This window comes from Chroicocephalus ridibundus, chromosome 1 (assembly GCF_963924245.1).
Source record: "Chroicocephalus ridibundus chromosome 1, bChrRid1.1, whole genome shotgun sequence".
In the NCBI taxonomy this organism is placed as follows: domain Eukaryota; kingdom Metazoa; phylum Chordata; class Aves; order Charadriiformes; family Laridae; genus Chroicocephalus; species Chroicocephalus ridibundus.
The window spans coordinates 25,678,370-25,692,788 of NC_086284.1; the positions used below are offsets into that span (position 1 = coordinate 25,678,370).

Genomic DNA, 14,419 nt, shown 5'->3' on the forward strand with positions numbered 1-14,419 from the left:
TGTTTAACCATCTTTGATACCAACCCAGATCTCAGTATCATGTTTATCACCATTTCAACAGACCATAATAATTGATCTCAAAATCTAAGTGTTATAAATAGACATTAACACTATTTTTAGTGGACAGATTTTGTGCAAATCTGAAAGGTTCCCCTTAGGAAACTTCTTCCTAAACCACTTCCTCTTATAAGGATCAGTGTGGATGTATCAAATGCCTGGAAAAGATGTGTAATAGGTAGGCCTTCAAATATTTGTGAAAAACTATGTAACTACTTTCCATTGCTTAGTCAGGAAGGGAATATGACATATGAATAATTGAGGTACTATAATCCAGAAATTATTTATTTTTATATATTCTTATTTTGATGATGGTGGACAGTAGGGTGAGCATCCTGAACTTGGGCAAGATTGTTAACTTAGTGTGGGTCTCCCAAAGTGTTACCTTGTTTTCTAGAAATAAATAAACTGCTTCACTAGAGGCATCCCTTTTGTATAAAGAATTAATTGTTGCGCACTAAACTTTTAGTGAGAGTTATGTTGTGTCAGTTCAGTATTTAGGAACATGACACGTGGCATCAAAATAAGGAAAGAGCATATAGCAAAGAGCTTTCTTCATTTAGGTCTTGAAAAAGCTGAAGGTTTACATGATATTTACATGTGTATATATATTACACATATAGTTCTAGGACATCTGCATCATGCATCTGCATGTTCTGCTTCATATAGTACTACGTACTTGTACTGAGTGAAGAGTTGTATCAGAGAAGCCTGAATGATTGTAGAAAGTTTGCTGTAGCAACGGAGCACAGATAATGGAAATAATACATGGGGGAATAAAGCATTGAGGGATTGAGCATGTTGTTGAGAGGGAAATGTTTGTAGATAAGTCCTGAAGTACCTAAATTTTACCAAAACTTTCTTCAAGTTACTTTTCAAATAGTGCAGGCTGGTTTTTTACACATTACCTTCCACATAAAAGCTACTTTACACTATCTATTTGTTCTTTTAGACACAAGCATTAAAAGCTGCAGCTTCTGGTGAAGTCAGTGGTAGTATGAAAACCACAAACATTGAGAAACTTGAATTGCAGTAGGTTTACAGTTCTACCATATTGAATAACACTCCAGTTTCTGTTGGTTCTCCTCTGTTTTTGTTTTTTTTTTTTTTTTTTTTTTAAACAAATTTACTCCAGAATATTGATCTTTCTGGTCAAGAATTAGATGAAATGGTATTGAAATATAATAGCTTCTTGCTCTCTGTCCCCAACATTGAGATTGGCCATGGAAAAATGTGAGCATAAAGAGCAACTCCAGTGACCAGTTTTGAGTCTCAGTCTGTGTCTAGACTACTGAATTAAACATTTCTGGAAACTTTCCTTGATGCTTAGGGCCAGCTGGCACAAAACAGCCTGTTTGTGATGGTGTATGCTCACCCAGTATAGCAGAGGCTGCATGTAAACTGGCTATTTGAAGGGATCTCAAAACTTTTCACTGCTGAATAGTGCCTGAAAATTGGCTGGGAAACTCCTGGTTGATGTGGGCCAAAAGCATGCCAGGGAATATTTTAACAAATTACTGTTTGTGTCTCTCAGTGATGGAGAAATACTTCCTGACCTTGCCTTGCTTTTCTTTTCACATTTTTATCTTCCTGTTGGGAGGCTTTGGTCAAACTCAAAGCAGGAGTAAGAAGAGACACTCTTAAACTTCTCTATCAAAGCAGTGATAGCTCTTAGAGCAGCACTGCCTCACTTAGTCCAGTTTATTGCCAGCCCGTATCTCTAGAAGAATGTAGGAGAAGCAGGTGGAGCCTAGGAGGAATGTTGAGAGGGTTTCAGATGTCCTGCTGGCTTACAAGAATTGCGTGGTTTTGCTGAAAGATCTCAAAAGGTTCTTCTGTGGATTTTGGTTTTTTTTTTTTTTTTAAATTCTGTACTAATTTGTGTATTTTTCATTGCAAAAGTTTCATGTTGTGATGATGTGTAATAAAGGGAGGAGTTGTTTCAGGAGTACATTGTGAAAGAATGTTTAAAGGAGATAAGTAATTGGCTTATCTGACATTTTGACAACGTACAGGAAGAGAACAGTAGGTTTGGTAGACCCTCCTAAGTTATAGAATAAATTCATGAAGATAGTGTTTTATTTTAGTATGCAGTCTTTTTTGGTTTGCATTACTCAAGTGCAAAGTGCTTTATTTTACTAAATGTTTTTGTCAACTACAAACCACTGTCTGCTTAGAGTATTTACTAAACAGGGAATGAGCACAGGTTTCCTAGTCTGTTCTTAAAACTTTCTAAATGTCATCCCCAATGACATCACTTCATGTTTTACAGCTTTATTTTAAGTGTACACTTTTGTCTTTTATTTTTGCAGAGGATGACAAATAGCAGCAGCTCCCCTAGCCTTCTCAATGACAGTGCCAAGCAGTACGCAGGCCATGGTAAGTACTTTTAAAGTAATATGTATAAAAACGTGTTTGGAAATTTAAGAGATGTACTTTGGTAAAACTGAGACTGAAGGGAGTTTTTTTTCCTCCTCTGATTTGATTTGAGATGCAGTAGAACTGTATTTTTTTAACAGTAGTGTGATTACTTATAACCCAAAGCTGAAGTCATACATTTTCAGCCTTCTCTTTGCTCCAGTGGTGGGGAAAATAAAAATAAAAATCATTATTGTCAAGTGAAGTGCTAGTTTGGGTATCCACTGTAAAGCACTGAGAGCTTAAATTTATGTTGTTTCATGGCAGTATACCTTTTTATTGTGCTTTTCAAGTAAGTTATTGTGTGGAACGAATGTACAGGTTTTTATTCTTAAATTTAAGCTGTATGGTTTTTGTGAAATGTATCATATAACTCATGATTTTAATAGATACTAAGTTTTGTCCTATAAGCAGTACTTTACATCTTATATTTTTTTTTCCCTGATGTTGGGAACATGGTTTTCAACCAAACAAAATGTCTGCATAGTGCAGACCAACGTACTTGTTAAATTACTGTGGTGGGTATATTGAACTTCTGTAATGCACTTTGCAGAATCGCTTTCCAAATTATAACAGGCATTGCAGATTATTTCAGCTATAGCTGTCAAACTAACTTCTTTAAAGAAGAGGATACTACTCCCTTATGGCAAGGACATACATTTAAAACATATTTCTGCTCTAAAAATTGCTGTGTAAATGCTGTTCTAGAAATCCATTTGCATGTCTGACCCTGCAGCTAGTCTACTTAGTAAGTAGGGTTATAATTTTTTAAGCATGGTGGTAACTACTATGAAATTAACTTGCTTGAAAGCTGAAATTTATTGGGTTTATTTTTTTCCTCCTCCTGGTTCATTTCCAGTAGGTTTTGTGATTGATTGTACTTCTTTTGTCCCACTGAACAATTATCTATTCAAGGCAGTGAAGGTCTCCAGTTTTAAATGCAGTCAGAGTTTGTCTGTGACAGGCCACATGGTGATGGTGATGCATGCGAAGGAGAGAAATCAGACTGACTTTTGGAAACCAGTTTAAATTCTGTTGTGTTTCAGGTTCTTTTCTTCCCCCCCTTCCTAAGCTGTGCTTCACTTGTAGAATTACCCCTTTAAGGAGTACTGATTAATGTTGAAGAAAGTGTTTCATCAAAACACCAGTGTTTACAGCTAGCAGATATCTGCTAATTTGACGTCTGTGCCCATGGACTTTGGAGTTTTAAGTTGGATCTGTGATTGTTACTCAGTTTTTGGTGCTTCAACTCTGGAAGGGATGCATAGGGATGAAGAAAAAGCAATAAAAAGCAACTAATAGAATGTAGACTTTTGCTGCCTTTAGTTCTGATGTAAGTTTATGCAGAACAGTGACAGGACAAATAAGATCCACATAATTATTTGTAATACTGTGTTAACAGAAGGTTACTAATTTCAGGTAACAGGAGAGAAAGACTTCGAACTGTTAGATGGATATTAAATAACGTCAACAGCAATTAAACTTACTAACTTCTGCTAATGAGCTCCATTTCAGTTGAGCAGTTGCACAGAATCTAATAAATGCTGCGTTTTTTAGCAGTGTGGTTGCTAAGCTTAGTTTTGTCAACAGGATTTTTTTTCATACAGAATTAAGTTAAAAAATCTGAAATTTCTTTTTAATATTAGAGGTATATAACATGTTGGTTTACATGCTTTTTACAGATCCACTAACTTCACCAAATTCATCCTTGTTTAATGACTTTGCTGCCCTCAGCGTGTCTCAAAGGAGGAAGGTAGGCAACCACTAAATTTAAAGTAGCATATTTGTATATGAGTTGACAGGGAAGATGATCTGGAATAACTTGAAATGCTAGGTGAAATAAGGATGATTCTTCTGATGTTACTAGATTTATTTGACTATGTCACTGCTGATATAAATAAGATTTTACTACTTAATTTTTGCTACACCAGATCAGACTGTTGCTGCTATTAAGAAATATTCCAAGCACTTGTAAACTGAAGTTTATAAGAATGCTTTGAGTATGAAAATTAGGATATAGCCCATTTAATTTGAAAACAAATTATTTTTATTGTACTGAGGCACAAGGCAAGCCACCTGCAAGCCTTCATGGCGATAAGTTCTGAATACATTAAGAATCATTCCCCCATTTATTTATACGTAGTGTGAAAATAATTCTTACAATTTGGAATGCACTTAGTTTGAAAGACACTATTATTGGGAAGCTAGAGTTTGGGATTTTTTTCTCTTCTAATCTGTACTGAGAAATCTTTCTTTTGCTGAGGGCTAGACAGCTTCCTTAAACACCTTTGACCTGCGCCAACAGAGGTTGTGGTATTTTCCAATTAAACACTTACAGATGCGGTGGCTGGAATAAGAGACAAAAGTTTGGTTACACCAGAGTTCCTTCTCACTTTTGTGAACTGTGGCTTATCAAAAAAGACATTATCTTTTCCCAGCCAGTTACCAAATTTTACTTTCGCTGATGTCTTTCATGTTTTACTACTTTTCTTATTAGCCCCATATCCTGAACTTTCCTGTAGTGGATAATGCATTGTCTTGAAAGCACGCTACATCAGCATGCTTGTGACTTTTCATAGAGCTTTGTTTGTGGGTTGGCAATTGGGAGCTCTGTATCATTCCTGCAGGTGAAGATTGAGCTTAAAGATAATTACTATAGTTGCCCCATCAGACTAATGTTCCTTGAAATGAAATGCTGTTGTAGAATGTTAACTTCCAAATATTATGATGTATCCAAACTACACGGAATCTCTGAATTGCCCTTTTCCTTAATGCCAGAATAGTCCACTGGAAAGTTGGATGTAAACAATTAGAAATGTGTTGCTTATCCACTTACTGAGGATAGTAAGAGTTAAAATGAGCATGCATTCCTTTTTGACATACACATGCACATACATACATATGTATATGTGAGTGTGCTTATGTATATAAACCACATGCACCAAAGAAAATGAATTATCATACAGAAGTATTTCCAGAGTGACCACTGCCTCTGATACTAAAAATTACTTCAAAGTTAATGAAACAGTGCAAATGGGAAACAAACCAATTCATGTTTGAGTGTAAAGCTCAAACAACTCAAAACTCAAATACTAATGTAGAGTCTTTTCTGACGCGGTCCCTTTTTTCCCCACAAAAAAATCAGCAAATTAAGCTACTCACGGCTAAAATAATATCAAGAGAAAGATTTATCTGTGAAACTGACTTGGATTGTTTCCAATTAATATTTCAGACATAACTGGCATTAATTGAAAGAGGTTTGTGTTTTCCTTTGCATATTAATAATTTAACATTTATTATGACTGTTATTCTGTAATGTATGTTTGTATAAAAGGTTGTTAAATAATACTAGTAATGGGGAAGTTTTCATCTAATATTACTTGAGCTGTCTAAAATCTAGGCATCAAGGCTCCCTCTATAGTCGGTAGAGAGAGATGAGCAGCTTAAAGGAACATTCAGCTCACATCAAGAGAAGTATTTGGGAAAAGACTAGATATCAGTGACTGTTTTAAGTGAACAAAAATTGATGGCTAAAGTTATGAGAAATTAGTCATGCTTGTGTGACTGACTGACTTTTGGTACCAGACAATACATTGCAAATAGTCCTGGATGTAGTATCTTCATATTTTTAGTATTTTTTGAGTACAGTATTCAAATGATCACAATTAAGTGATTTCCTCAAAAGCACTAAATGCTTGAGTGCCAGGTATTTAAAAACTTGTGTGAATTCCTCCCACCCCTGTAACTGGGGTTTATTTAGAGCTTGAGCAATGTGATTTATCAGGCCAGCGCTTGACGCCTGCTGTAACAGAAGATAGATAGCCTTCTAGAAGTGCGTGCTTCTGTTCATTGACTCTCAAGGGAGCCTTGGTGACTAGCTCAAATGTAGGTGTTTACAACATCTACTATTTGAAAAAAAATTTTCAATTTTCTTGCTAAGAGCCCAGAGCTAAGTTTTTTTTTTTTTTTTTTTTTTTGTTCTGAACTAGCTGGCAAAACCAGCATTTCCTTCGTTTATCACTGACTTGGAGGACAGATATAATACAGTCTTGGTAAGTGAATAAAGAGCAATTGCTTTCCTTTACAAATTAAAATTGTGATATTTTAAATATTTAGAACTATTTAATTATTTGCAACTATGTAAAAACTGCATGTTTGTATTGTGTAAAACTCTGAATAGTTTCTGTAAAAGCATTAATACCTAGCTGTGTCAAGCAAGAAAGTTAAGTTTATTAATCTTTATTGTCTCTGGATATTGCTGATGATGTTATCCTGGCAGCCCTTTAACAATGGGTAAGCCACATGGATGTAAATATTTGATATCAATAAAATATTAAAAACAAGGCTTGATGATTGTAATTCTGAATATACTTGCTTCTTAATTAGACAACATTTTGAAACTAGTTAGTGTGACCGGGCTATATAAGTTGCTTATGATTATTTTGATTTTTAAAGACATTCTATTTTTGTTTAAAAAGTAAACGTAGTCCTTGAATTCTTATGAACATTCTCGAGGTTATTTTTTCTGTTTAGAACTTATTAAACTGCATTTCAATTTTAGATTTCAGGAAAGCTAAGATTACTATTTAAAGACATTTTTATAGGATACTTAAAATGAAATCAAAGGAGCTAAGTATTTCTGTAGATGGAGCCTTGGTGGAGGTTCTGTCAACTGTAAAACCTTCTGGATTTACTGTCCGGTTGTTGTAACTCCACATGCAGTAAGACAAGCAACCTTAAAGTGAATTTCCTATAAGAGATTTTCAGGTAAGTATTAATCTGCAATGCACAAATAGGATTTGTGAAGCATGGAACAAAAGCTAGAGCTAGTAATAGACTAACCCTCTTTCCTGAGAATAATGATGTCACACTTATTTCATTTTTTCTTCAAATACATGTTATACTTGTTAAAAATAGGGTGGCATTCTGAACTTGAACTTCTTGGGTGTTTTCCCTAAATTGGCTTTCGCCATTACCTAGAAAAATGTACCTCTCTAAACCCTGAAATGATCTGGCTGGAAAACTCCTTGCATTCATTTTGGTGGTTCTGGTAAACAGTTCATAAAAATGTGTGCAACATAACTAATCAGAATCTGTTGCCAAGGGAATGACAGTTTAATGCACTAAAAAGAAAATATATGATGAAACTTTTGTTTAAATTTGTTCTGAGACTGTTGCCACCAATCCAGGCTAAAGGGTCCCCCTACTTGTCACTGGTCAGCCTTACAGGGTAGTGGAAAGCATTGCTTTTACGTTTTACTTTGTTTTTTCATACCTTCAATCCTCATGAAAACTGAACTCTTCTGAAAAGTTCCTAACACTGGTTTATTTCCATTTCATTTTTCAATTGTTCAGTCATACCTAGAGGAGGGCCATTAAGGTGAGAACCACTGTTAATCCACAGGCTGCAAGGAGTGAACCAACTGCTGTAATGAATGACTTTCAATACAATTTTAATGCTGTTTCATGTGTATCTTGAAGAATTCTTTTTTTTTTACAACACCTTCCATTGGGTTTAGGTGAGTAAAAGCCAGGACCAAAAGATGCTAAACTAGACTAGAATGGAATGTTTAGTACTCTCTATGGAGTTCTACAGCAAGTGAGACTGGGCAGCAAACTTCTTTACTGCTGACCAACGTACAGAATTAATAAACGTGCAGAGAAAATGATATTGAAACAAAAGACTGCCTGTAAGCCTAGTCATCACAAATGCAAGCTTTTTAATGAGGACAAGGAGAGTTTCCCCTCTCATGTTAAAAGAAAACAATAATGCTAACTTCAGGTCCTGTGGAAACCAAATTCTTAAGACCTAAACTATTGCTAGGTTATTTTTGAGTGTCCTGTCCTCCATCTAGTTTTTTTTACCTGTTAGGAAGCTGTATTCCTCTCCAGCTTCCCATCTCCAGCTCTGTCTTGACACCTCTGATACCTGATCTTTATATTCCTCAGTGGTGTTCATTGAAAAGCCATGCGTACAGTATTTGGTCTTGCTGTATTTACCTTTAATAAAAACGTACCGAGACAGTTGTTTCGTGTTTCACAGCCTCCTGAATACCATCTCGGAAGCATGAATCTTGTTCTGAGAAGTTGGGAGGTCATTTCCAAACATCACGTCATGTCACTGTGTTGTAAACTGCAGAATTATGGCTGCACAGACTTTATAACGTACCTGGGCTAAATTTATATTTCAAACCTGAAATTTTCCTTCTGGGATTACACACCCCTACAGCAATAATAAAATATTACAGTTTATAAGTGATGCAAAAAAAGTTGTTGCAGGAATATAGAAAGACAAACTTTGCTTCCAGAGAAAACCACTAAATGTTTGCAGGTAGTATGATGTTTACCTCGTTCTAAAATGTGTTTTAAGGGTATGATGTCATCTAACCTCTTATATTTTTCTTTGGAATAGTTTGTTATTGGAGTTATTCCTTGGTTGTATGCTCTTTCTGTCTTAGTAATTACTACATAGTATGTTATTTTTCATTTTTAAGTGTGATGTGAGAGAATATATTATTCACATTCATTTTTGTGTATGGATTAGTGATCATTGTGTTATATAAGAAATAAAATTATTAAAACATTTCCTTTTAGAAATATGTAACATTTTTACATTGATGAGGAGTCATCATATTTTTGTTGCCTCATCCTATTGTGTATTTGAAGGAAAAGAGAGGAATAAGGTGACTGCATAGCGCAGCACTTAGCGTAGAATTGTATTTAAAAGACCTTTGCTAGTTTTGGTTTTGTATCTAAACAGGACAGATATATGTTATGACTTAGACATCTACAATTTCAAATGCTACCCTCACTCCCCACTTTTAAAGCGTAAGTTTTCGGTTAGCCACCTAGACTTTGTCAGGTGCTGAATCAGCTAACTACAAATGTAACTTTTTTGTACAAGATGCTTTTGCTTATCTTTAACAAGCTGTATTTGGTTCTTCCTATGGCAAGGTGTATGTAGTCTTTAAGAGTGATTTTGCAGTAAGATAACTGAAAGATATTTTTTTTAAAACTTGTACACACAGTTGTTGAATGTGAATAAATATTTGTAAATATACAAATATTTAAAGCAGCTATTTTTGAGAAATCATGCCATTTTTGAGAAATCATATGCTTAGTAAAGACCAGAATAAAAGTTGCATCAATCTTTAGTCCTCTTCTACCTATATTTTTAGTTCTTAAGTTTGCATCATTTTTCCACTATTTTTGTGAGTAATATAAAAACTTCTGGCCTATTAGAAAAGAGATCTTTAAACATTCAAAAAACCCCTGTGGTTTGCTCACTGTGTGCTCCTTTAGCAATGGAGTTTTTGAAAATACGTCTTGGGGTGGTGGTACTCTGACAAGTCTTTACTACACAGTTAGAACTATCTGCTCTAGTGATGGTGGGAAAAGCCCGCTTTTCCACCAGCGTATTTCAATTTAGCAGGTGGTATTAGTTTCTTAGTAAAGAACTTTGCCAGTATAACTACATCCATGCTAGGTTTTAGCTGTTGTGGTAATTCATACTTCATCCAACCTAGCTAGGCTGCAAAATTGGTGAGAAAATATTTGACCTAAAGATAAGTCAGTTTTCCTTAGCCCCTTCTGAACTCTTCAAGGTTTTCATGTTTTCAGCATACATACTCATGAAATACACTGTTTAGTATGTACACCTGAAAAGTTTTCCTTAGCTTTGAGTTAAAATACATGATGTAATGCTTGATCTTTTGCAGCTTTCACTCTAAAATTTGATTGAACCAAGAATGTGTTGGGGTCTTTTTTTTTTTTTTTTTGCAGTGGTCAAATATGTTGCTGTGGAATAAAATCTATTTCCGTGCTAAATTGCACATTTTGGTTTTCTTTGGTTAGAAGAATCTTTTTTATTTGCCTCTGATACTTTTCAACTAGTACAAGTTTTATCCCCAGCCAAACCCAGGGTTTCATGAACAATTTAAAAAAAGTGTTCCAGATGGAAGGGGGGCTAGTTTGTAAGTGTGTGTAATCTCAATGTATGACATGATAAACTTAAAAATTATAAACATATGGACATTATAAATGTTAGCATATTCTTCCTTTTTTCATAAAAAAGAAAAAAAAACCCCACCACCCAACAACAAACACCAACCAATCAAACACACACTTAATTGTTTTTAACCCGTTGACCAGGCTCCTATCCCTTTTTTTTGTGGATATTAAAGTAAAAAAAAAAGTTGATTCCCGCCTTCAGAAGTTGAGGTACGGGAAACAAGTATCTTCTGCCTCTCTACCAGTGAGAGGTTGTAATGAAAGAGGAAGAGGAGAGAGTATCTTGGTTAGCAAGAAACACAAACCACGTGAAGGGGTTTGTAGTTCTATTGGCCGCAAAGCTTAAAAAGTAACGACCAGACAACTTCTCTTTTTCATGTTACCAGCTTGCAAATCTGTTAGGATACTTATGGTGACTATATCTAGTGTTCAGGTGTAACACCTTGTAGAACTTAATACTAAATCCAGTTACACAGTTGTATTCACAATTGAGATGCTTCTTAGCTGATTGTGCCTGTGTAGGGATTCTGCCCGGACTGTTGTGGTTTTCCTCAATAACGTATTGAGGTTTGTATCTGTAGCTGGGTGTTTCAAGTACTGTCTTATTCCAGCTAATTGGTTGTGGCTGTTGGGGGAAAATAGCAATGATGACACCAATGTCTTGTAGTTAGCTTTTGGTTTTCAAGACTTAATACAACAAAAGTTGTTTCTTTTTCAGTAGACTAGAACCCTAGCTGAGTGTTTAACCTCCTTTTCTAATGGTCTCTTTGCCACTAACTGCTGCTAAAAAACTGAAGTCTTAGAAAACAAGACAATGTTGAAATTTAAAATTGCATATATTGCTTAATTTTGTTATAAGTAGTACAGGGAAAATATATACCTGATCTTTCCTGTCTGACAGTGTAATATTTATTTTTATCTGTCTGTACATGCAGATATAGTCAACTTACTGTACAACAGATGAGCCCTAGCTAATGCTACTGTGATAGCTTTTAGCTATGGTAATTTAAGGTAACGCTGCTTAATTTAGCCTGTGATGGGAAAGGCTTAAGATCACTTGTATTTACTTCAGTAGTATATGCACATAGACAGCGTTACTGTAGCTCAGATTTTTCACAGTACTTGAAAACACAGTAGCCTGCTCGTGTGTTTGTACACCAAAGTTAATTGTACGATTTTTGGTACAGAGAATATCTTGTAAATATAAAATTCAAAGCCCACCAGAGTAAGTGCATTTTAAGGAACAGAAATGTAATTTGGGTTACGAATGATCCTGACAAAATCCAGTTGCAGACCTTCAGTGGAAGAAAACTTTGGAATTGTGTGGTTTGATTTGCCAGCTTATCCAGGCTTAAATATGACATGCAAGTTATTAGACAGGAGGGGTCTTTACTGTTTGAATCTACGTAAACCTCTTTGTTGTTTAGATTTATTTCTCTAGGATAGTCTCATAACATCTTACACCAGTGGCATGTCCAACCCTGAATTGGAAAGAGGAAGTGTGGCGTTGCCCACTGTCTGTGAAACAGGAGGAACCAGGGGCAAAGGTGCTGTTACAGCAAATAGTAGGAAGAAAATAGACTTGCTAAACATGTTCCCAAACTTCTTGTTGCATGCATGGGAAGCAGGTAATTAAGCCAACTTGAGGAATATTTTCTAGTGTGGGATGATTAAGTTACTTATCTGTAGTAGTGTTCTGATGTGAAGATGCTACTTGGGAAGGACCTTCTAGGTTTTAGAGTGGATTTCTTTTGTCGAAGTGTAATGTTTCTCAGACTTTGGGGGGTTTATCTTTCCTATCCTAACACATTCCCTCTAATCATGCCAACCAGTAGCTTCCTATCATTAATTGCTGGCAGCAGCTTGGTTCTACAGGGCAAGGGTTATAATTATTAGCTATGGTTGAAAATGCTTACCCTTCTCACCCTGGGGAGCCAAGCTGTTGCTAGCAATTAAAGGTAGTTAGCTGTTCCCTACCTCATGTAAACGTTTGCAGCCAGTAATTGCTGCTGCTTCTCACTTCTTTGCCCAGGAGGAACTGAACTCTTCCAGTAATCCTTTGTAATAATTCGGTTTAGTTGGTTGTTGGTTTTTTTTTTAGACTTCATTTTAATTATTTTAGTTTAACCTTATTTTTCCATTTAAAAATAATCGTGATAACCAATGCTTATAAATACTTAAAGGGTGGGTGTCAGGAGGATGGGACCAGGATCTTTTCAGTGGTGCCCGGGGACAGGACAAGAGGTAATGGGCACAAACTTGAGCATAGGAAGTTCCACCTAAACATGAGGAGGAACTTCTTTACCCTGAGGGTGGCAGAGCACTGGCACAGGCTGCCCAGAGAGGTGGTGGAGTCTCCGTCTCTGGAGACATTCCAAACCCGCCTGGACGCGTTCCTGTGCAACCTGCTCTGGGTGACCCTGCTCTGGCAGGGGGCTTGGACTAGATGATCTCCAGAGGTCCCTTCCAACCCCGACCATTCTGTGATTCTGTGATGTTTTTGACCTTTCGCAACTCATTTGGAACTTGTAACCATATTTGGAGTTGCAACCTAGTTTGAGAAATACTCACTAAAGTATATAAATGCTTTAGCCACCATCCCCACTCCCTGAAAAAAGAAAAAGATTCGGTATGTTGAACTATCTTTTTATCCGTATGGCTGAACAGGTTTTCTGTACCTCGCAGAAAGACTTTAGAGAAGGCAAAAATTCAATTACTTCCATAATCATCCAAGAGAAATTGTCGCTATGCCAAGAAGTTGAGTTTGTTTGTCCAGATTGTCATGTCTCTGTGTCTTAGATAGATGTATTAGTTTAGTTCAGAAATGACCAGTGGTTGATGAGTTCTTGCTTGTTTCAAGATGCACTATTCTGTCTTTCTTGCTTTATCTGCTGCTCTGTGTAGAGGGCAGGGCTCTCTGTGGGCTGCTCTGTGTATCAAAGTTGATATGCTTATTCAAACAGCTCAATCTACTTGATCTTTCTTTTCTATTGACTCTTCTTTTGGCAGATGCTTTTTTCTGTGTTTTCTGGTCTCCTGTAAACTTAAATCGGATTTATGAATCAGATGCCATTTTTTCTCATTGAAAACAAGTGTAATTTAGAACGATTTTCATGCAAATAGACTGAAATTGATTTCCAAATGTTAATATTGTATATTCCATCTTCTGTTGTCTGTCTGAACAATGATATCCTGGCCTAGTAATACTCTGATGATGTTTTATAGTGATAATGAAAGTGAAATTTTAATTTAGTCTCACCCTTTTTTTAGTTTAATTTTTTCGTACTAGTAGACCCAGAACTACTGGTATATGAACTCATATTGTCTCTATGTTGCTTTATGGCATAGAATGGACCATTCTTTGCCCTCCCCGATCCCCCAGTATGGTCCTTTATAAAGCCTAAAATACAGTTTCATTCTGTTGCCTGATATCTGAATCCCATTGTAACCGAAATAGCCTCCCTCCATGTTGGCTCAGTTCCTCTTTTGTTTTGGTTCTCCTTTGCAAAATATTTATAGGTCACCTTTTATTATGGAGGATTAAAAGTACCCTTTATGAATAGGAATGTGTTTGGACACTGGGTTGTAGTCCAGTAGTCTGAGACTGGGCCTCTGTACTTGGTACAACATGGAGAGAGATGGGGAGGCTGCCAGGGAAACAGTTACTCTTCATTACGTTATTATTTCCAATAGCCAGGCTAAGAAAAACACATACTGCATTCAAACCCTGCCCTAAAGTCCAACATTATTTGAATGTCTGGCTTCTCAGACCTTACAGCTTTGCAGTTTATGATATTAGTAGTACTTCTGAATTACTAAGATGGGAAGTTGCCCAATAGTTAAGTGATTCTCTCAATAAACAACCAGTATTTAGATTTGTCATGATGAAGTTTGCATTTGAACTATAGGAGGGCTTTGCTACCCATCACAGAAT

At 36.1% G+C, this 14,419-nt stretch overlaps 1 protein-coding gene across 3 annotated transcripts in view; it reads left to right on the top strand.

The window, feature by feature from the left end:
* Positions 1-14,419, top strand: part of PAN3 (poly(A) specific ribonuclease subunit PAN3) — an 86,270-nt gene that overhangs the window by 21,721 nt on the left and 50,130 nt on the right. For all 3 annotated transcript variants that reach the window (XM_063331937.1, XM_063331917.1, XM_063331926.1), the window contains 3 exons: positions 2,370-2,436; positions 4,158-4,228; positions 6,465-6,527. In XM_063331937.1, coding sequence (XP_063188007.1) covers positions 2,370-2,436; positions 4,158-4,228; positions 6,465-6,527 — 201 coding nt within the window. The remainder of the gene's footprint in view (positions 1-2,369; positions 2,437-4,157; positions 4,229-6,464; positions 6,528-14,419) is intronic.